The sequence below is a fragment of the Emys orbicularis genome, chromosome 10 (genome assembly GCF_028017835.1).
Source record: "Emys orbicularis isolate rEmyOrb1 chromosome 10, rEmyOrb1.hap1, whole genome shotgun sequence".
Classification (NCBI taxonomy): domain Eukaryota; kingdom Metazoa; phylum Chordata; order Testudines; family Emydidae; genus Emys; species Emys orbicularis.
In genome coordinates this window covers 16,165,677-16,189,654 of record NC_088692.1, presented here as the reverse complement: position 1 = coordinate 16,189,654, position 23,978 = coordinate 16,165,677, and the positions used below count along the sequence as shown (strand labels likewise).

The 23,978-nt window shown below is 39.5% G+C and overlaps 1 protein-coding gene across 1 annotated transcript; it reads left to right on the top strand.

Annotated features, from left to right (window-relative positions):
- The first annotated feature begins 218 nt into the window (after positions 1 to 218).
- On the top strand, positions 219 to 23,589 carry LOC135884954 (transmembrane protein 180-like). The gene is made up of 7 exons (XM_065412563.1): positions 219 to 300; positions 3,565 to 3,746; positions 4,713 to 5,447; positions 10,326 to 10,480; positions 12,262 to 12,345; positions 14,147 to 14,290; positions 23,379 to 23,589. The coding sequence occupies exons 1-7, from the start codon at positions 219 to 221 to the stop codon at positions 23,506 to 23,508; spliced, it is 1,512 nt and encodes a 503-aa protein (XP_065268635.1). The 3' UTR covers positions 23,509 to 23,589.
- Positions 23,590 to 23,978: the final 389 nt, after the last annotated feature.

The following is a 23,978-nucleotide window of genomic DNA, read 5'->3' as shown; positions in this document are numbered from 1 at the left end:
CCGAATCGCGGCGCAGGGCGAGCCGGGGATCGCACAGCTCCTTTAAAGCCGCGGCCGGACTTTGCCGAGCGCTTCCGGATTTTGCCGAGTTCCTCCCTCTCCCGGCCGGGCCCGACACCGCAGCCGGCAGCAACGTGGCATCTGCAACCGCCTTCTTACTACCAGGGGAACGATTATTCAAAACAGGCACTCTGACCTTCCGGCGGATAACCAATCGCATGCCGCCACTCAGGGATCGATCGGAACGCCGACCAATCACGTGCAGAAAGCCTCCACTCAGCCAATGGAGTGGGGGAGAAGGTGGGTTTGGGAGCTAAGTTCCGCCCCCCGAGTGAGCTGCGCAGCCTCCGGCCGGAGGGCGGAGACAACGGGTCGGTTAGTGCTTGTTGTGTGTGGGCAGACTGTGACGGGTTAATTCCCGGGGTGGCTAAGGGGGAGTTGAGGAGAAATGGGGGTTGGGGGAGGATGGGGACCTGTGGGGGTGATTGGATGGGGGAGCTATCATAGGTGCTGGAACTAGGGGTGTGGGGGTGCTGTAGCACCCCCTGACTTGAAGTGGTTTCCATCATATACAGGGTTTACAGTTTGGGTCAATGGCTCTCAGCACCCCCACTATACACATTGTTCCAGCACCCCTGGGAGCTGTGGGGGGTGGGAATGGTGGTGAAGTACAGAGGGATGGGGAGCTATGGATGTGGGATTGGATGGGGAAGCTATGAGGGTGGGAATGGTGGTGAAGTACAGAGGGATAGGAATAGGTGAGTCTAGGGGCCTCATAGGTGTATGCCGTTAAGTGGTCCCTTTAGTGATCTCTGTGTGTATGTATGGTCCATAAAGCATCCTGGGGTCCTTAGGGATGAATGCTTGGTTCTGTTCAAATGCTTTCAAACAGAATTGTATTCTGCAGCTCACAGATACCAACCATGTCTTTTTATTGTAAACTTCCCATAGTGCTGTTGTTTGGTGAGGAATCTCTGGCCACACTGAAGCATGGTAGCAGCTGCTACCATGTTTGAAAATAATTATCCATGATAATACCTAGAAATTATATAGTACTTTTCATCCATAAACCTTTATTATTTATAAAGAAGGGTGACCATAATCCCACTTTACAGATGGGGAAGGGCAGGACTGTTGGAGAAAGGAACAGTGACTTGCCCAACTCTACAGAGAACAAAGGTTTCCAAGTTTCTAGTCCAGTGAACTGTCCACTAGACCCTTCTGTCTTCTGGTTATCAAGCACAGTTCTGTAGTGTTAAAAAGGAGCAATGCTTGGCAACCATTAGAATTTGGGTTCTCTAATTTTTTTGTAAAGGTGGATCATATTTCATGTATTCACCTTCCCTCCTATTCAAAATCATGCAGACCTCTTTCCCTTCCATTTGCAGTTATATCTCTGTCAATTACAGAAATTGCTTACACTCAACATTAGAAAGTATAATGTATTTGAAGCTACATTTTAATGTGATTTAAAAGACGTAAAAAAGATGTGACCAGCCAGTTCTGAGGACTGCTAACAAGTGCCCAATAGACTACAGTTCGGGAACCCCTGCAGTAGAGCATGGTATCTGTCAGCTAGCACAGTTTGGACAGGGCTTATTACCATTTGGAATCCATTTTCGTCTCTCTACCTGTGTACTAGTTTTCTTTTACTCCTGGTCATTGCTTCTTGGAGAGAAGCAAGTAATATGCAGTATGATTGCTCTCTCTAAATACATCAGGGGGATAAAAACTCCTCTCCCTCTCTGGTAATTCAAATTAAGTGTCAATGTGAACACAAGAACAAATGGCTATCAACTGGCCATCAACAAGGTTAGGCTTGAAATTAGACAAAAAAACATCAGAGGAGTGAAGTTCTGGAACAGCCTTCCAAGGGGAGTAGTGGGGGTAAAAAACCTAACTGGCTTCAAGACTGAGCTTGATATTTTTATGGAGGGGATGGTATGATGGGACTGACTACAATGGCATGTGGCCCATCGGCAACTGCCAGCAGCAAAAATCTGCAACTGCTGGAGATGAGACACTAGATGGGGAGGACTCTGAGTCGGTACAGAGAATTCTTTCCCAGGTATCTGCCTGGTGGGTCTTGCCCACATGCTCAGGTCTAACTGATCGCCATATCTGGGGGTCAGAAAGGAATTTTTCCCCAGGTCAGATTGGCTGGGATTTTTTTGCCTTCCTTTGCAGCATGGGACATGGATCACTTGCAGGTTTAAACTAATGTAAATGATGAATTCTCTGTAACTTGAAGTCTTTAAATCATGATTTGAGGACTTCAGTAACTCAGCCGGAGATTAGGGGTCTATTTCAGGCAGGTATTTGGAGCAATCAAATTTTTGAATTGCTCCGCTCCAGCTCCGGGCAAAAACCTACTGGTCTGCGCTCGAGCTCCACTCCAAAGCCCTGATTTCAGGAGTGGGTGAGGTTCTGTGGCCTGCATTGTGCAGGAGGTCAGACTAGATGATCACGATGGTCCCTTCTGACCTTGAAGTCTATAAGTCTATTTGAGTGGGAAGGTGGTCAGCTGAATCTGGTGGGACCCATCTGTTACCTGCTTAAATAACAGTCTGTTTTGCTCTGTGGGATCCTCTAGCTCACATGTACCAGTACATTAGTAGCCATTAGGAATTTGGAACTTAAACCTACCTGGTTTCCACTTCCTGATTCATACAAAGTCAAATCTAATGATTTAGTATAGATATAGGCTGACCAGGGGAAAGGGAGGTAGAAGGGAATCATCATACATATTTACAGCATTGCACTGTTGGAGAGGTACACTTCTTGCGAGAGGGAATATGGTACCAACCTTGATATGGAGCACTAGATATATTGCCCAGTTCATTAGGCAATGCACTGGACTAAGTTCAGCCAGTGGTTTGAATAGCTATTCCAGATTGCCATTAGGTATGGCCCTAGAGTTTTCTTTGGTTTCTGCAGAAAGGATTTATGAGGGAAGTAATAAGGTTCACAAACTTTCTGAAGCCGAGGACCCCGTTGTCTAATTTTTTGGGGTAAGCAGTTGCAGACCTTGTGTCAAATCTAATTGTATAGATGAATATAAAATATACAGGCAAATTTTGGGGGGAAACCAGAAAAAATGACTTGAAAAAAGTCTGATTTACTAGCACTGTACCTGAGTATGGGTTTGCACTAGTGATTACAGTGCAAGACTGGGGTCTAGGTATACAGTTTTTGACAAATGATAAATGTATTCTTTGATACATATGTACCATATTTTAAGTACTCATACTAAATTAAGAAACATAATTGATCTCTTAATACTGTAGCTTATTGACTCAATTTTATAGACATTTTGTTGTACGTTTTAAAAGTTGGAAAGAGACTGAATGATAAAGTTGACCAACATGTACTCTAGGGATCCATTCTTGCAGTCCTAACTTAGGCAAATCTCCAATTGCTTTTCATTTTACGAAGTAGTAAAACTAAAATGTGGCACACTGTAACATGGAATTCAGTCGTCCTCTATTAGCAAGGATTATAAATATCAATTGTACTTAGTCAATCAATGAGTAATTATAAGTATTTTTCCTTTTTTATAATTAGAAGAAGAAGAGGCATTCACAATTTGGAAAATGAAGTTTGTTTTAGGAATTCATCCTAATGCCCTGGCATATTCCATGACCACACTAGGTGCCGGAATGATGAACAGTATCTTTAATTTCTACTATGTTAAGCTTTTCTTAAACCAATACAAGATTTCAGAAGTAGCATTTCATCAAGCACAGGTATAGTACATTGGAACATGGTTTTTCATATTGTTGTTCATGGTGTTTGTGTCATAACAATGAAATAATTCTGCTTCATTGATGAATCAATTATTGACATACTGCAAATAGAATGAAATATTTGATCCTTAAATTATAGGTATATTCAAAGTTTATTGTTAATAGTTTTTAGGTTTTAAAAAAATTCCATTGTTGGAAATATGTTTGTTACTCCGACAAACTTCAAAATAAAGTTTTTCTTTACCAATGTTATGTCCCTGTTCAGCAAAGATTTATACATGTGTTAAACTGTAATAGCAGTCCGGGACTGCTATTAGTGCTTAAAGTTAAACATGGCCATGATCCTGAAAACCCTTACTTATCTGAGCAACCTTATGCATGTATGTAGTCCCAATGAATTAAAAGGGTCTACTCATGTTCTCAAAGTTACTCATGTGCACAAGGGTTTACAAGATGAAGGGCCATGTGTGTAAGTCTTTGCAGGACTGGGGCTTTAAGGCCAGGTTTTTAAAGGTATATAGGCAGCTAACAATGCGGGTTGGCACTTAGTGGGATTTTCATATGCATCTAAGTGCCTAACATCCACTTTTGAAAATCCTACTAGGTGCCAATCTGCAACTTAAAGCACCTAAGTACCTTTAAAAATCTGGCCTTAGTCCATTTCCATTTGGCAAGCTTTCCTCTTTTGTTTTCCAAGTAGAATTGTACATTAACCAAATATGACATGGTGTACTTCATTGTTTGTGCATCAATATCCTCTGTTAGTAGAGATTTAGAAATAGTTTAATTTAGATGACTTTACATACACATATACATAATGTTTGTGTGAGAGTGTACAACATACAAAATATGTTTAACCTTTCCATCATATAGGTCAGCACTTTTGTTATTCCAGATGTTATGTATGTCTTGATGAATCCTAAAGAAAAATATCACTAATGAGAAATTCTGTATTTCTCTTCTCAGGTAGTTTTTATGATCTGGAATGCCATTAATGACCCTCTCTTTGGGTATATTCAAGACAACTCCAAAGTCCCATGCTGCTCAAGACGTCAGTTTTCAATTTTATATGGAGCACCATTGTATGGTTTAGCTTTTCTGCTTCCCTGGTTTCCTTGGAAACATTATGAGGAAGGTGACTGGCTTAATGGTCTTCACCTTATTGTTGCTTTATGTGCTTTTGATGGCTTGCTTACATTTGTGTTACTAGCACAATGTGCGCTCTTTGCAGAGATTTCAACTAGACATGAAAGTAGACTTCAGCTTATTAAATATAACCAAGTGGCAACATTAGTTGGATCAACCAGCATTCTTTTTTGTGGTCTAATATCAGATAATATGGAAAATTTTGCCTATTTTCAAATCTTTACTGTTTTGGTTGCAGCACTAGCAACTGCTTGTATGTGTTACACTGGCATATATAGCACAAGTCAGTATGAACAGAGAGAAACTGCTGTGGAGAACACTAGCTTAGAAAATAATGATAAAGCTCTCTCCTGGTCCTCTGTAATTTCATTGACCAAACAGATAATGACGCAGAAAAACTTTATACTTTTTGTGACCATGAACTTCTTTCAAGTCTTCCACCTAGCCTTCTGCAACAATTTCATGATGATCTTTGCGGATAATCTCATCCCTAAGGATGTCCTTTCCTCTTTTATAAGAAGCATCATGTATGGGGCTGGCTTTATTTGTCCTCAGGTATGCAACAATGCTTTTAATCTTTTATTTAAAAGGAAAATGCAGTTTACTTTTGTGCTAGTTCTCAGTAATTAAAGTATCTGTTTACACTGCTTGGAGAAAATGCTGTATCTGGCAGAAACCTTTTATTAGTCTGAGGAACAAATCTTGTGCACCAACATTATAAAAAGAACTTTAGTCTCGTCTGTGTAGTCTAGCCAAACAGTTAGCATAGAATGACAGAGAGAGGGAGGGTAGGCAGATAAAATAACAGTCAACAAGAATGGAAAGTAAATGTTTTTGTGTTTCAGGGGCTTAACAACTTAGAATAAGAGAAGGAAAATAGGCTCAGTATCAGGAAAAAATATCCTAAAAGTGAAATGTATTGAAGAACTTGGTGTTAATTTTTCTTATTTTAATGTGTGCATTGCTTTCAGAGATTTAAAATTAGATGGGACAGAACACTGGAAAATAAATGTTAGATATAGCCCCCCTATCCCTCCCACCCCAAATGAACACTCTCTGCATCATCATGGGAATTGATGAAGGGGCTAGATGACCTAACAGAGCAAGGTCTGTCAACTCACCTGCATTTGAGGGAGTGACGCCTTCTAATTGATTTTGTCATTCATTCGTCATCTGCATGTAGAAGGTGAGCAAGATCCCATCCCAAGAGAACCAAATATGGTTTGCAGTGGAAGGGAAAGAGGACCAAAAGGGTTAGATGTGAAGGGAAAGATTAGGGCAGCAATGGGAGAGGAGTGAGAGAAAAAATATGCAAAAAGATGCCCCACAGAGAAGACAAGTGTGCTTGTTTTTAGATAAATAAATAAAATCCTCTTACTCATGCCCCCCTAAAAACTTATATAAAGCTAATCTTCAAAAACTTTCCATAGATTTACTTTAAAGGTTTATGGTTTGATTTTTCTCAAATAGTGAGCATCTGCATAGATTATATATGGGTGTTTTGGGTGCCTAGCACTTCTGAAAATCAGGCCATTCATTCTTAATGTGAACAACTTGTGTTGTTTTTAATAAATACATTAATAAAATATAAAAGGAGACATGGGAAAGTACTAATTTAATCCTCAGCTAGGAATTTGTTATAGTTTAAGCTTCTGCTGACATACAGCAATGAAATACAACTAATATATTTTCTTTGGTGCAGAACTTATACATATCTACCATTAAAACTCCCTGACCCTTTCAGAGATTTTACAGGTCTCTTCTATAACTCAAGCAAATACCTAGGTAATAAACTTCTATTGGAATATATCTGACAGAAACTACAGAAATTAGAACAGCCTCAATAACTTTACTCTCAGTATATACCAATCACTGCTGATAAAATCAACATGACAGTCTGAAATGAACAATCTTTCAGAAAACACATTTCTCTCTGCTTCCCAAAGATTCACTGTCTAGAAGGCCACTGAACGGTATAAAGTTTGCTGTGACCTTATTTTTCTTGGGTTTTGTCCCTTCGAATTCAAGATATAACAAGAGAATTTTCCGACAGCAGTGTCCTGAAGTTCACTTACTGTAAAGCACCCAGCCTACATAAAAGAAAGCTGCTTTGTGGATTATGCGTGTCTGGCCTGTACAAAGCTAGATCACGGTTTCTATTAAGGGATGGCAGTTGGTGTGTAGGATAGGACACATATCCTGAACATGCCATGGTGTTGCAATCAAAGGACTTAAAAATTGAAGCTTAAAGCATCAACTGAGTCAATATTTCTCTGGAAATAGAGAGCTTTATTGAAAGACTCCAATAAAATTTCCGAAGCACTAGAGCTTGAAGCTCCCAGGGCATGTTGATTTTTCTTAATTATGATGAAATGAGATCCAGTTCATTAAAATAGCGTGCATTATACATCTGTTACTATTTCTAAATATGAATATATTTTCACAAAGTGTCAGATAATAGATAATTTTTTTAACATCTAGTTCCAGTCAGATTTGCACTTCTTTGTATTACAGCCACTTGTGTCAATTCCCTTCTTAACCTGCTCATTACTCTGTATGGTTCTCCATTTTTTAAGCAGAAAACTTGAATTACCTCATAATATTTGCCACAATCTTTTAAAAAAATTATCCTATTCATGTGTGGAGCATTCAAAAATTTGTTTGCCTTTTGTTTCCTTGTGATGAATCTTCAAACCATTCTGTGACTAATGATGAGGATTGATGCTGTTTAAAGTAATTAAATATGGGAAGAAAAGTGCAAGGGGAGTTCCTTCCTTTTGTTAAATGCTTATTGAGTTTGAAATCATTACTCTTGGTGGCTAATTAGTATTGAAGGAAAGAGAGCATTGTCCTCTTGTAACTCATGGAAGGAGCTCAAATCTGACAGTGATGCAAACCATATACCTAGGTATATAGATAGTGTGTCATGATATTAGAAAAATAAAAGGCACTATGTACATTCAAAATGCATCTCATTTGAAAATGGAAAGTAAGGGAGGGAAGAGAAAAGAAGAGTTTAATTTTTGTGCATTAAAGCTTGTTATCACTGCAACTTTTTAGTGCATTTTCAGTATTAAATCTTAATCTTAAAACACTGTATTGCTTTGATTATATGTTAGAGCATAATAGAGATTATGAAATCATGTTTTAAGACTGAAACTCTGATTGTCTTTAAGGTATGCCTCAATCTGTTGTTTTTATTTGCTAACTTCCTATTGTAACAAAAATATATATAATTTAAGATATTTAAGTGAATTGTTTGTTTTGAGTGTTCAGAAAACAAACAATTATTTCTCAAAAGCAAGGAGGACAAAATAAGCCAAATGTAATTTCACAATAGGCAAATGTGGGTGAAACAACATCTGAAATATTTTAACCAAAAATAAGTTCAATAAAAAGTTTGTTACCATAAAGTGAGGATGATAATCCTGAGTTCTGAATCAGGAAACATCATGGCGAAAAATTCAGGTAGAATCATAAACTAGATCTTAAAAATTCTATATACAAATTATGGAGTGTTTTAATCTCCTGGTTTTATCCAAGACCATTCTTTTTGCTGTGGGCCTAACCCTAAAGTATCCTTTGTCATACCTTTTTGCAAAAGCAGCATTCTATGTTTTATTAAAATGAAATTACCATATCATCAGAAAAGTGACTCTGTAAAATGACATTGTGGAATTTTGTATTTATTCCCTCACAGTACAGAAGTGTGACTGAAAAACTTGCCATGTGTATCTAAGATAACTATGTACAATTACCTCAGTATCTGCAAACAGATTTACTATGGGGAATATCTTGAATACTGATAATATTGAATTTAGCTATGTACAAATCTTCCTTAGTTATCTATGGCAATTGGCAAGTTTAAGTACCACCAATATACCCTACATGTTAGCTTTATTCAGTTTGCAGATCAAACAATTATTTTTTCTATATACCAACACTATAAACTCAACCTGGTATTGGAAAGTTGAGCTATGTTCTTTCTACCTCTTATGTCTCTAATAATAAAGATTTTGCTTCTAGAATTTGGTTGATAGTTTTGCTAATGTATGAAAGAATGGAATCCAGGTGTACTGGGTTTGCTTTTTAATAGTGATAGACTTTTCCTTTAAGGTGTATCCGTGTTTGATTTTCACCCCTGAGTCTCAGTTTCTTACCTCAGGACATAGGGAACTCCCCAAGCTTTTAAAGGGTTTTGGCATGTAGCAGTAGTATCTTTCTTTGCTGGTACTATTCAGGTTACTTAGGGGCTCAACATCTAAAGGTCATTTTTGGTCTAAATTGTTTCTGTGGGCTTCATGGCGAAACAGTTTTCAGATGGTTTTTATTTTTAAAGTGTTTTAATTAATTCAGACTTTTGTAACATAATGCATGTGTGGATTTCTAATGCCCTAATCTGAAAATATTAAAGTATAATTTTCAATGTTGAATTTATGGATTTGATTCTCTTCTTTAGATTCACATAGCCCTTTTGCTCAACGTTTTCAAACTAAAACTTGTTTTAGATTTAAAAGTTAGCACAGTCTGTGACTAAAACATCAGTGTTCTGTAGAAAAAGGACCTCTTATTAAATTAACTTTTCCAGGTTGTGAATTGGGTCTCTTAATTCTTTTCATTAGCGTATGTAGTCAAGAGTGAATTACTGGATGTGACATCCAAAAAGCTGAAATTTTATTGTTGCTAGCACTTTGTATAGACTGTTGCATGTTGAAATCTGGAAACTTGAAATGGAACTACGATTACTGTGCATTCAGCATCTACCTTTCCCAATACCTTTTTCTACAATAGAAGCAAAACTGGTAATCTGTTACAATAGGATTTCAGTGAAACTGTTTTATCAACTACAAAAGTGACACTGAGTAATAGTGGTAGTAGAAGTTTACCATATATGTCCATTGATATCAGAGCCATTATGCTGTTAATGAAAAATTATAGCTTTAAAAGAAAACCACCCAATTTGTTCAGTCCAGCAATCTAAGTTCAAGTGGTAAGAAACACTTTTCACTATGAACACACTGCAAAATAAATTTCATAAGGGATATCAGACATTATGCTCTAGGGTATGAGCTGATTGCTATCTGAAGTGGGAAGCAATATTTACCCCAATATAGAGTAGTGCACAGACTGATTCTGGGTGAAGGGAGAGCATTCTTCTCTGAAGCATCTGTTTTAAAACAGTCAGAGATAGGACCATCCCACTGGTCCTATCATCTGTTCTGTTTATGCAGTTCCTATGTTCTTAATTTGTTAGCGCATTTGAAAATGTTACTGATTCAGATTTACCCTTTCAGAAAATATGCATGTTTGCTAATCAGTAGAAGTACTGTGTAGCAATAACACATTTATAGCATCCAAAACTCTGTTTTCTTAAAAGAAGTGCTGAAGTACTGTATTAAGTATATACTTAATATGTATCTATTATCTTTTCAGTGCCTTGTGCTTCTCAGTCATACTTTGCTGAAGAAGTTTGGTTATTACAGGATCATCTTGTTTTCCTTTTACTTAGAAGGAATAGCTGCAGCTGTCATGTTTGTTCTCGGACCAGAACACTACTACCTGCTAGCTATTTATCTCACGACAAACATGTAAGTAAATATATACCTTCAAGGATACTATTTAAAATAAAAATTAACAGCTTGCTACGCCTTGTGAAAGGAGTCTGTTAGGTCACTTTGTTTTTCCACTTTTTGTCATACCCTTTTGGTAGCTTGAAGAATTTCCGACTATGACTTTTGCTCTTCTCCTTTTGTTCTGTTTCATGGGCCTGAAAAGGAGCTGCAATTAAAATGGCAACTCTTGTTTAACAGTGTTTCAACTTTTAGTTACTGCTTTTATTTTCTTTTAAAAATTAACAATCTAATAAATACAATAGAGTTTGCAACATTGTCTCCAGCCACATCAGTTTTAACTTTGTCAATGGAATCTGCATTTGACTACAGACTTTCCCGTTTACCCAGACAGCAGTTTCCCACCACTTCTTCAAGTAGCGTCCCTATCTGTGTTCCCACTGTAAGTGTATCTGAGTCCCTGTGCCTCAGATTGGAGATTTTAAGCAGCAGTGTCTGTTTGGCCCACACATGTGCTCTCCCTGTCTCGTGCCTTGCCTCGAGGCTATGCACGGTCGAACTACCCTCAGTGCCTTCTCAACCGCCCTTGGCCTGAGACTGAGTACTAGCAGAGTGCAAGAGAAATTCAGTTCTAAACCTTATTTTGGTTTACAGAGTAGCTAGTAGAGTTTCCGTTATTTAGATTCATACTCTTCCCTTTCCCTTTTCCTTTAATATTGAAAAAATAAAAGATTTTAGATCCCTCCACCCCACGAAAATGCTGGCAATTCAAGTGACTGTTGTCTAAACAACATTAAATTTGTTTTCTTTGGTACTGCTAGAGCATGAAGCCTTAAGTTTATTTCACAGATCAGGTAGATCTGTGAGGTGTGGAAAACCCTCAAAAGGAAATGCTTCATTAAACATTGTTAAAAACAGCCTTCTCAATTAGAATAGTATGGTATTAATTTCATGGTCTTCCCTTCCTACCTCGCCTGTCCTCTTTGTATATATTTTCTTTCTCTTTCTTCCCCCCTTCCCCCCGCCCCTCAGGATTTCAGTCATGGACTATTGTAACTAAGAACTATGTGACAACTGAGTTACATTATCTAGTAATATATCTTCCTCATTTCAAGTATTCAGGTTTCCTTAGAAAAAAATCTCTCAAGATATGTGAAGGTTATTTAAATATTAGCTGCTAGCCCAAAAAGGACTTTTGTAATTTGAACCTAATTTTACCAAAACTTAGCAATATATGCAAATCTATCATCCTGTTTATTGTTTCATTTATTGGTCATGTGTTAAATGTATTTTTTTACCTTTATCATTCTAATTGTGTCACTTATTTTAAGTTTGTTTCCTATCTTTTCCTTCCAGTCCTCTGCATGTCCTTTTTCAGATTTCTAGAGGAGAATTTTAGTTCTTTCTTCTGCGATGTTCCTTTTCTCCATTCAAGTCAGTTTAAGTTGGTATTAATAACCTCAATAAGTGTCTGTCATCTTTCACTTCAATGCCAAGCTACTATCTTGAAATTCCAGAAAGAGTTGAGAAAGTTTTAGGTTTGTATACAGGTTTCTAATTCTTGACTAAAATAACAGCTCTAATATTTATTTAGAGAACTGATCTTTAAATAGACCTAACAGCCATTTTTAATTTGAAGTAATAATACTGTGTTAATTTACATGATGAGAGAGTGAGAGTGTGTGTGTGTGAGAGAGAGAGAGAAATACACAGACACTAAACCATCCATTACAGTTTTCTTATTGAGAAAAGTATGTTTAATATCTATCAACATTTTGAAATATTTTGTCTTTCTATAGGGTAATTGTTCAAGCGTCATTCAGTTTGTTTAATCTGCCCTTGGCAGATATTGTTGATGCAGACTTAATAAAACACAAACGGAGGTATGTTGATCTTACTGCTGCTCACAAAATGTACTATAGCTAGTGTCCTCAAATTCTCTATACCAAAGTTAAATTTTCATACACTAAACACTCTGAACATATTAATCTAAAAGGATTCATAATTCAGTAAAAAAAGTTTTCTGTTTTATTTTAAATTACAACTATTTTTAAGAAGGTTTCAGAGTAGCAGCCGTGTTAGTCTGTATCCGCAAAAAGAACAGGAGTACTTGTGGCACCTTAGAGACTAACAGATTTATTTGAGCATAAGCTTTCGTGGGCTACTTTGTATTTCACTTTATATTTACTTCTAATATGAGAAGTGAATGGGAATTCATTATTACTGTACATTGCTTTAAATCTTTTGAAAATTTATCCGTTATTTAATAACTTTTTCCTAGATTATGTCCAAATAAATGCAGAAAATATTGTAACATTCTTTGGCTTCAATCCTGCAAACACTTACATTAAAGGCTTAATTTACACACACAAGTAAAGGTAAGCACATGCATAAATGTCTGCAGGATTAGGCCCTGAGTAACTTTAACAAAGGAATGAATTTAAACAACACACCAGATCACTTCCATTGTGAACTCTATTATATTTATAAGAGCCCAGTCCCACAAACATTCGCATGGTTAGTCCTGTTAACTTCAGTAGAAATACTCCCATGCCCATTATTACTCAGAGGCTTAAGAGTTGGCAGGATAGGGCCTTTCTAATATAGAGAAGGTATTTGAATGTTTGAACTATACCACTTAACAAGCAAAACTCAAAGTCGTTGTATCTGCCATTCAATTTTTTAAATAAAACTTGCTGTGATATGCTGTACTGTGATTCATGTACCTTTTGGATTTATATCAAAGTGCAACTAACTTCCTGTTGCTCTTACAAATATACTGATTTTTATACCAGTGGGGTTTCTGGTTTCAGTGCTATTTGAGGGGGATAAAGGGAATCAGGCTCCCTCTAAGGCCACAATCCTGCAAAGACTAAAGCACATATATTACTTTATACCTGTGAATAGTTCCATTAGCTTCAGTGGGACTATTCCAACACATAAAATTGAACCTGGGTATAAATCCTTGCAGGATTGGGGGTCAGTGTCTATGTAGACCACATCTCATAAGTGTTACTAAAGAAAATTCAATGTACCTGGAAAGTGCAGTGGTGTAACTTAGAATTTAAAAATATTCTTGATACGACGTTTCCCCGACTGCCCAGTCCATATACAAGACTTGAAATTATTCTGAATAACAATCAGATTGCTTTGTTTGAAGAACACTTAATACAAGAAGAGCAATTGACTAAATTAGTTTCTAGTACCAAATCACGTCTTTTACAAATGTAAGTTTATCCTATTTTTCTCTTGTTAGTATGTAATTGCAACTCTTGAGTCACCAGACTATGGGCCTGATCCAAAGCCCATTGAAGTCAATGTGAATCCTTCAGTTAGCTTCAGCGGGCTTTGGATTAGGCCCTGTGACACTGTTCTGTTAGATCCCTGATTATTTTATTTATAGTCAAGTAAGGTAGTTGTGGGGACCTAAGATAGTATAAAAGGTATGTTTATAGATTTAAAAAAAAAAAAACCACTGTACTTATCTAACTGGAATGTAGTCATTTCAGTATGATATCTGAACCATTCACTGACTAGAATGTTGATGGTAAGTATGCAGTTTGTATCCTGACCGTTAATATTTGAGTCTGAACAGTACTTAAATAATGAACATAATAAGTGCTGTAAGTGATGTATGTTTATATACTGTGTAATATGGATTAATACTTGTCTTGAATATTTCAGATCACCACTTTCCTCCATGGTTTTTGGTACCAATGCTTTATTTACTAAGCCTGCCCAGTCTTTGGCTCCTATGCTTGTGGTTACAATACTAAATCAATTTGGATATGAGAACCTGAATAATAAATTTTCTCAGCCTGATCCAAGGTGAGTTCAAAAGTGAAGTTTTAAGTCACAACAAGTGAAATAATGTTACACAGTTATTACAAATTACACCTCTACCCTGATATAACGTGGTCATCGGGAGACAAAAAATCTCACCACGTTATAGGTGAGACCGCGTTATATCGAACTTGCTTTGGCCCACCCTGTTCCTTGTTCCCTGACCGCCCCCTCCAGAGACCCCGTCCCTAATCACCCCCAGGACCCCACCCCCTACCCAACCTCCCTGCTCCCTGTCCCCTGCTCTGCTTCCCGCCGCCGGTGAGTGCGGGGAGGTTGGGGAAAGAACGGCCCCGTACTCACCTGCGGTGGGAAGCAGAGCGCTGCAGCTGGGAGCTGGCGGAGTAGAGTGGGCCGGGGCCGGGCTGCTCCGCTTCCTGCTGCTGGTGAGTGCTGGGAGGTTGGGGAAAGGACGCCCCCCCGCACTCAATTGCGGCGGGAAGCGGAGCGACGCGGCCCCAGCCCGCTCTGCTTTCCTTGCCCCGGCCCCAGCCGTGTCGCTGGGATGGGGGGTTGGGGAAAGGTCCCGCACTCACCGGCGGTGGGAAGCGGAGCGCCGCGGCTGGGAGGTGGCGGAGTAGAGCGGGCTGGGGCCGGGCTGCTCCGCTTCCCACTGCCGATGAGTGCAGGGAGGTTGGGGAAAGGACTCCCTCCACACTCACCTGCAGCGGGAAGCGGAGCAACGTGACCCCAGCCCGCTCCACTCTGCCACCTCCCAGCCGCGGCGCTCCGCTTTCCGCCGCAGGTGAGTGCGGGGAGGTTGGGGAAAGGAAGCCCCCCGTACTCACCTGTGGCGGGAAGCAGAGCGCTGCGGCTGGGAGCTGGCAGAGTGGAGCAGGCTGGGGCCAGGCTGCTCCGCTTCCCGCCGCAGGTGAGTGCGGGGAGGTTGGGGAAAGGACGCCCCCCCGTACTCACCTGCGGTGGGAAGCAGAGCGCTGCGGCTGGGAGCTGGCAGAGTGGAGCGGGCTGGTGCCGGACTGCTCCGCTTCCGCCGCTGCCGGTGAGTGCGGGGGGATCCCTTCCCCCAAACTCCCTCCCCCGAGCGACACAGCTGGGGCCGGGATGAGGGAAGCGGAGCGGGCTGCTCCCGGCCCCCCGCTAATCCCCTGGGCCACTCTGGGACTGCGGGGCCCCCAAAATTGCCCCCCCCCACAGCTCCTGCCTCCTAGACCCTGGGGGGGGAGCCCCTGACCGCTCCCGAGACCCTCTGCCCCTTATCCAACCCCTCGGGCCCGGCCGGGCCCTGCACCCTTAACACGCTGCTCTGCGTGTCAGAGCTTTACCGCCTGGTATGCGAACCCATGTTATATCGAGTCGCGTTATATCGGGGTAGAGGTGTAATATGCAGTTAGCTTGTATCAGATGTGTTGCAACTTGGCTTTAACAAATTTTCAATTGGTCCTCATCTACACTGACATAAAAATGCTGTCCAAGTAAATATTTATTCTGAAAAAATGTACTTTTAAAAGAGAGGACATGGGAAAACTTGCCACGTGGTAGGTGTGTGTGTGTGTGCATGGGTGTGTGAAAAATTCATTTCAGTGCATGATTGTTTTTGTCATTCTGTTGTGCAAAATTAAAAAAGAGTCAAACCTGTGATGTTCTAACTTTGACTATAAGTGTTACCAAAACCACAAAAGTGTATTTATTTCATAAATATAGTTACTATACATATTTAGTACAGTAGGACTGTGACTAATGTATTTTGTTTTTGAGAGAAACAATACAATTATAGGAGGAAGAGGGGTTTGGCTCAACTAGGTAAATCACTTTGGTTAGAGTACAGTTTTCTATTCTTACCTTAATGGCCTTATCTTAGTTACTTTCTAAAATTTTACTTTAATTAAAGAAAACTCTTTAAAAAACACATAGAGGACAATCATTTATAAAACCTCCTTGGGGAAGGGTCTTTAAGGAAAAGAGAATGGAGATGTGGCCAATGTGTCTGGAACCCTCTTTCTGACCCTAATGGACTGTTGAAGAAAGGCATAGAGATAGGTTTGGAAAGACGACAAGCTGGGGACATTCAGAAAAGCAGCTTCAGCAAAGTGCTTAGGTACGGGTGAGCAAACTACGGCCCGCCAGCTGAATTAATCCGGCCCTCAAGGTCTCGCTGGGGAGCAGGGTCTGGGGCTTGCCCTGCTCCCATGCTCCAGCCAGGGAGCCCGGATAGGGACTGCTCCACACGCACATGCCGCGGCTCCCAGAAGCGGCGGCATGTCCCCCCTCCGGTTCCTCCTCCATGTAGGGGCAGCCAGGGGGCTCCGCATGCTGCTCCTGCCCCAAGCGCCGCCCCCGCAGCGCACAGAGCCACTTGGCTGCGCCTCCACGTAGGGGCCGGAGGGGGACATGCCGCTGTTTCCGGGAGCTGCTTGAGGTAAGTGCTGCCCGGAGCCTGCACCCCTGAACCCCTTCCATGCCCCAACCCCCTACCCCAGCCCTGATCCCCCTCCTGCCTTCCGAACCCCTCAATCCCAGCCCAGAGCACCCTCCTACACCCCAAGCTCCTCATCCCCAGCCCCACCCCAGAGTCTGCACACCCAGCCGGAGCCCTCACCACCCCCCCTCCCCAGGTGCTCCAACCCCCTGCCCAGACCTGATCCCCCTCCCAGCCTCCGAACCCCTCGGTCCCAGCTTGGAGCACCCTCCTACACCCCAAACCCTTCATCCTCAGCCCCATCCCATAGCCCACACCTCCAGCCGGAGCCCTCAACCCTCCCCGTACCCCAACCCCCTGCCCCATCCCTGATCCCCTTCCCGCCTTCCGAACCCCTCGCTCCCAGCCTGGAGCACCCTCCTACACCCCAAATCCCTCATCCCCGGCCCCACCCGAGAGCCCACACCCCCAGCCAGAGCCCAGACCCCAACCCCAATTTTGTGAGCATTTATGGCCCGCCATACAATTTCCATACCCAGATGTGGCCCTCGGGCCAAAAAGTTTGCCCACCCCTGACTTAGGGGTAGAGGAACAAAAAGGGTGGGGGGGGGGAGATTTGAAAAAAAAAGTTGTTAGAACAGGGAGCTTAATTTTGATACAGTAGACCGATAGGGAGCCAGTGAAAGGATTTGAAGAGGGAATGCTGATAGCATCAAAAAAAGAGGATGATTTTGGAGTGGAGGATTGGATAGGTTGCGCTGAGCATTGTACGTACCAAAGAGGATAAATATATTTGTTATCTTGGTTCAAGGAAATTCATGTCTGAAGTACACCTCTACCTCGATATAACGCTGTCCTTGGGAGCCAAAAAATCTTACTGCGTTATAGGTGAAACCGCATTATATTGAACTTGCTTTGATCCACTGGAGTGCGCAGCCCCACCCCCCCGGAGCACTGCTTTACCGCGTTATATCCGAATTCGTGTTATATTGGGTCGCGTTATATCGAGGTAGAGGTGTACTATAGCAAGAAAACTGAATCATAATCTCTTCCAAGCTCTCAGAAAAGTGAAAAGGGATGGAGTTCAAGTCATTGGAGTAGTTCTAAGAACTTCATATTCCAGAAACTTATAGGCCTTCTGCATAAATGTCTTAAAATTTCCAACACTGTTTATTTAAAACCCCCATAAAATATTTGCTGAAGTGCAAATTATTAGTTTAGAATAGAAAGCCAAACCATGCTAATGAAATTTTGTTACTTAATGATAGTGTAGAAGCATTAGTATGCTATCATTCTGACCAGTAGAACAGGAATGATTAACATTTGCTTCTTAGGCCTGGTCTACACTAGCGGGGGGGGGAGGGGATTGATCTAAGTTACGCAATTTCAGCTACGTGAATAACGTAGCTGAAGTTGACGTACTTAGATCTACTCACCGTGGTTTCTTCACTGCGGTGAGTGGTCTGCTGCCGCTCCCCCATCGACTCCGCCTGCGCCTCTCGCGGCAGTGGAGTACAGGAGTCGACGGGAGACCCCCCGCTCGATCGATCACTGCCCGCCGATCCGTCGGATAGTATAGACATACCCTTATATGTTGAAACTGCCTGTTGTACTAGTTTTCTTACAGTGGTTACTTTGTTCCTATTTCAAATCAACAAAACCTTAACATTGACTTGTCTAACTTAGACCAATGGTTTTCAAAAATTTTGAATAGAGGTGCGGATCCCTTTGGATATATAAGACATAGTCTGTGGACCCAAGGTTGAAAACCACTGACTTAGACAATTTCTGTTTCTTTTTGATATATGCTAAGGTGGCATGGAATGAATGAAGGAAATTATTAGCAAACCAACCCATTCTACTGTGTCTTTACCCTCTCTTGCTTTATGTTCCTCATTAAAACACGTCTTCCTATAAATCCTAGCCCATCCCTCAGGGAAGTGAACAAATGTTGCAAACAAAAATAAACAAATTGTGGAACTAAACATCTCTGCTCATTCATGCTGATATTTCATGTGGCTTTTTGTCACCTAATTTTCCTGTCCTTGTGTTTGTATGTTGCCTACCCAGGCCCCAATCTTGTGCACACTTAAGCATTTGTGTAGTTTTACTTACGTGAGTTGTAGCATTGATTCTAGTGGGACTACTCACATCAGTAAAATTATGCCCGTGCTTAAGTATACATAGGGTAAGAGCCTTAGAATGTAAATTATTTTGGGCAGAGAGCGTCTCTTTTTACATGTCTGTAAAGCACTTAGTACGCTGGTGCTATAACATTAGTAGTAATTACACACACCAGCTACATTAAATGAACACTATTAAGATTGCAGAGTCAAGTCATTCAGTAGTTTAGAAATGCCAGAATTAAGGTTTCCTGTGCCAAAAAAAAAATTACTATTATTGGCATGTACAATTTCAGCTTGAACAGTTAAAGTTTAGTAAAGTGATAAGCAACCAAAAGTAATTGGAAGTGTCAAGCAAACTTAATAGTAGGCAGTGCTACCAGTCCAATCTCTAATAATAGAAATATCTCAGTTTAACGCTTGTTGTTCACAGTTCAGAATCAGAATGTATACTATGTAGCAGAATAGGAACATTTTTATCAGGGAATAAACATAACTGATATCCTGTTGTTTTTAAAACACTGATAGGCACACAATCAAGCTAAAACACTCACTACTTTCTGATATATTTTACTTACTATTGTTACAAGTAACATCTACAATGACTACTACTAAAAGGTTAGCAAAAAATATTTTTCTTGTTTGTTTGTTTTTTTCCAGTTTGTTTATGCATTTGACAGCACTTGGGAAATAGTCACTTTCACTGTTTCCCCTGTACACATAATCAAATTTGTTTATTTGTGTAAATCTTTCAAACAGCAACAGGGGAAAGGAAAATTTTAAAAAGAAAATGTGAATTTAAAACCATAAGCCATTAGCAGGTGTAATACCTGAAACCCCTTATTACTTTTTTTTCTAAATAACTCGATTTCAAATCACCTGTCCCTTTAAAGAAATAAAATATCCCATATGTAACTTTGTTTTGCATAATTTATGCCAGAGGGCATAATCCTATGAATTTTAACTTTTAGGAGGAGTTTTAAAGTAATATCTGCCATATTGTGATACAGTAAACATATTGACTGAAGTGCTAAGGGAGGTTTCCATACAGGAAATCAGTATTAGGGTCTGATCTTTCAAACCTTTATTCATACAAAGAATCATACCGAACCCACTGAATTATATGCATGAACAAGGATTGCTCACATCAGCAAGGATTTGTACAATTGGGCCCAAATTATTATTTATTGAATATTATTAGAGCATACAGGAAAACACAGTCCCTGCCCCAAAGAGCTTCCAGTTGAATACACAGAGAGAACATTCCAAGCACACACTATACTGTACTTGAAGATCAATGACTGTCAATATTCCTTTTTTATGTGGATTCATACTGCTGACTACAGTGTATTGTTCTCATTGACAGGCTTGGTGGATGTGTGTTTTAGGGAGGGATTTGAATTACAAGTATAGTCATTTTGTACACGAGGATAAGAAGGGAGTTGCAAGAAGGAGTGGCATGGAAGAGGCATAGAAAGGGAAGGGAAGGTACATACAGGCTATTTAAGGTGGGTGGCTTGGGAGGAGCATAGCAGTTCGAGAAAATGAAGGCTGAAATGTAGGCAGTGAAGGTGTTGTACAGAGTCTCGATAGTGCAAGGGGGAAATTTTATTTTATGTAAAAGATGATGATGAGAGACCAGCACAGAGATTTGAGGAGGATAGCTATATAGTGACAAGAATGGGAGGGGAAGATGATTTTGGCAGTAACATTTTGTCTGCTATCAAATGGTGTTTAGCGTTAATGTATCTAATTAAAATCAATTTAAGAGCTAGTCATTCAGACAGGAGACAAATGACTTTTACACATGGCACACTGGAGGAATTCTCTCCTGTTTAGTCTTTATTGTTACTAATGAAAATGTGGCTGGTAATTTACAGGATTGGAAGGTCACTTTTTGTTCCTTTTGGTTTATCCTAAACAGTTTTCCCTATAACATTAGATCCCTTTTTCTGCTCTACAAGAAATATATAGTTTTAAACCTCCCTCTCCTGGAGATCTGCTGAAACTACAGTCAGTCATACTGTGAAAACACAGTGGCAGTAGTTTTTTGCCCTCTTTATTATCTTATTTCCTTGTATTTCGAAACAAATTACCAGATTATAAATAGATGCACAATATATAGATGATGCACAATAAATAAGCTGTCAGTGCATCTGACAGTTGGAAACATCACATGGTCTAGTAGCAGGGTTAATAATATTCTGGATATAGTGAGGAACTATATTTTAGCAAGAGTGTGTCTTTGAATATATGCATCTTTGTACTGCATGCACAAAATAATAATTATGTAAATAAAGATTTTGAAGGCTTCTTCTCCATCATTGTGATGTAATTTGAGCATTGTTCTTGATTTATCCCAATGCCTCAATAAAATTATATTTAATATTTGTTCATTTTTCTGTATAATACAGCTATTTTACTTTTCATAATTCCTGTAAATGTAGAGTTTTAGAATAAAATATTAATCCATATTCTTTCGTTAAATGAATGCAACTGTATTTAAACCAAACCAGGATTTCACCAGTATAAAGGCAAGGTAGGACTTGGCACAATCTTTTTCTTTTCTTTAGAAAAAGGTAAAATGCTTGTTAAAGGTTGACATTCTTAATACTGAAAATTGCAGTCCTCTGTTAATATACAGAAAGGTAAAATGCGGACAAAAGCAGTGTAGCTTCACTAGAGCACCCTGCCAAATTTGCCTCAGCCCCTTCCTGAAGGAACTTTATATAGGTAAATTGTTTACCAATTCAGTTCTTGGATTCCCTGCTGGAACTGCCAACAAGAAGACTAATTAATGCCAACCATGGTGGTAGTTTTTGTGATGCATATACTTGCTTACTTGGAAATGGAAAGCACCATTGAACCCAGGCCAGTAAACAACTATCAGATGCTAACTTGTGGTCACTAAACAGTAAATACTGAATATGAACCACTGATCTACCTGTGAAAAGTCCCATCTCCTGTAACCAATTGCCTAAGCAGTTAAGTAATTCCCTTAGTACTACTTTAATTTTTAAGCATGTGTCTTTTCTTTCTCACTTGGTATTAACGTGCACAATTTATTTAAAACAATTGTTTAACTTGGAATAAACGGTGATTGTATTGTGTTATACATTTAGGACCAAATGGTTCCATTGAAGTCAATGAGACCAGGATTTGGCCTTTTTTGATTGACTCATAGGGGTTTGATCCAAAACCCAGTGAAGTCAATAGGAGTTTTTCTATTGACTTCACTCAGCTATGGATGAGGCCCATAGTATTCAGCTTTCACAACCATTCTGTTAGTCTCCCATCTTATCTCACAGTGCTAAGGAAAAATAGAAAATAACGTACTCATCTTCTTGGAGACTGAAGAATTTTTTCAGACTGTCTCACCTTGAGTTCAGTTTCTTGATATTTCTTAATTAGAATCCAATAATTAACTGAATGCCAGTGGATAATTATCACAGCTGCTAGACAAATGCCTAGATGTGTTTCAAGCTGTCAGAAACCAGCCTGTTCATAAAGCAGTTATTTTAATTATATATTATAATTTGTAATACATAGTTGTTGATCCGCTTCTTTACATATTACTCCTTAATGGAGATTTAGATTAGAAAATACCCATATACATGCAAGGATAAGCCAGATAAGCCAGAATCTCAATGTAATTTTAACATGTAATATATGTATGGTTTAAGTCTTTATTTTGCCCTAAAAATAATAAAATGGAATTAATCTTAATATTTTGGTAAATGCATTGAGTTCCATGCATTAATCATGACCTGTTCGTAGCATTTACCAGCCATAAGTACATTATACATAATTAATGTCTCAGATTTTTAACTTTTAAAAATACCAATATGTCCATATTGTTGTATTTTCCACTTTCTCCCATTCTTTTATTCACTCCCTTTAAAAAATGTTTAATCATACAAAACTTTATAGGATTGCCTGCTCTGTAAGGTGATATTGTTTTATACTAATTTTATATAACCTACCACAGCTGTGTAATAGACTACTTAACGGGTCTGTTAGCTTGTCTACTGCATATTAATATGCACTCTATTTATCTTACTCAGCTCATTTCTTAATAGCTTATTTTTTACAAACTACCTTGTTTTGGGGGAGCAGGGGGCATAAATAAGTTTAAGGGAATGATGGAGCAGTACATGGAATCAGAAAATATAGTTGAATGTATTTGGCAATAGTTTTTATGTTTCTGAATAGTGAGAAACCATATTCCCACTGTGATGCTGGGGATACAAAAACATTGGGTTATTTTCATCCACAGTCTGTATTTATATTCTACTTTTAATAAAGGTTGTTTAATCAGAATCAAACAAGCTGAATATCTATACATTGAGCTTTTGGTAAAATACAGAAAAAACATGGGGATTTTTATTCCTTACTCACAAGAATCTATATGGTTATTTTCAGGTTTTTCCCTCCAAAGTAAACCTACTATTTACTTCCTTTTAAAATTGACTGTGCTGAATTGTCAGAACTATTTTTTTAATCTATTAAGAATTGACTATAGGGGGTGAAAACTGCATCTTGGGAAAACTGACATTTTTACCTTCTTTTCCAGTTTGTTCTTAGGTCTTCATGATGCTATGTTCTACTTGATCTGTGTGGTTCCACTTTGCATTGCAGTTATACAGATTCTGACATGGACTCCCTTCTCCATCCAGAACAGTCATATGACAGCCACACATTGAATCTTTAACACTTAGTTTGTACAGGAAGGATCTAGATTTTGTGTTTAAATGTATTAATTCTACTATGTACAATTCAAATGTGAAAAAGCAGAATTGTACTTAATGGACTATTAGACCAAATGCAATCTGAGCCATTAAATTAAAGCAGTCATCTATGGTGGCTATAAAACATATCATAAAGCACTCACAGCCTTAACACAAAACCTATACGTAGCCTTTTCTAGTTCCGTTACCATACATATGGCAATTGTAGGAATGCTGGCAATATCCAGGGGACTCTACCGAGCATACTGAGGAAGTGGCTTTACTCACTCCATTGCTAAAGAGATAAAGGCATGTCTGTGGTGTACAGATATTACTGGATTTTGAGGGGAGTTAGCATGATGTAATGGATATGGCACCAGACTGGAAACCTAGTTCCCAGCACTGCCGCTGACGTGCTGTGTGACCTTGAAGGAAGTCACAGCAAT

Excerpts from the sequence above, each read along its gene's own strand:
- LOC135884954 (XM_065412563.1), top strand. The coding sequence starts at position 219 with ATGCCGCCACTCAGGGATCGATCGGAACGCCGACCAATCACGTGCAGA. Across the intron at positions 3,747-4,712 it reads TAGCATTTCATCAAGCACAG|GTAGTTTTTATGATCTGGAA; the intron begins GTATAGTACATT and ends TTCTCTTCTCAG. Across the intron at positions 14,291-23,378 it reads TTTTCTCAGCCTGATCCAAG|TTTGTTCTTAGGTCTTCATG; the intron begins GTGAGTTCAAAA and ends CTTCTTTTCCAG.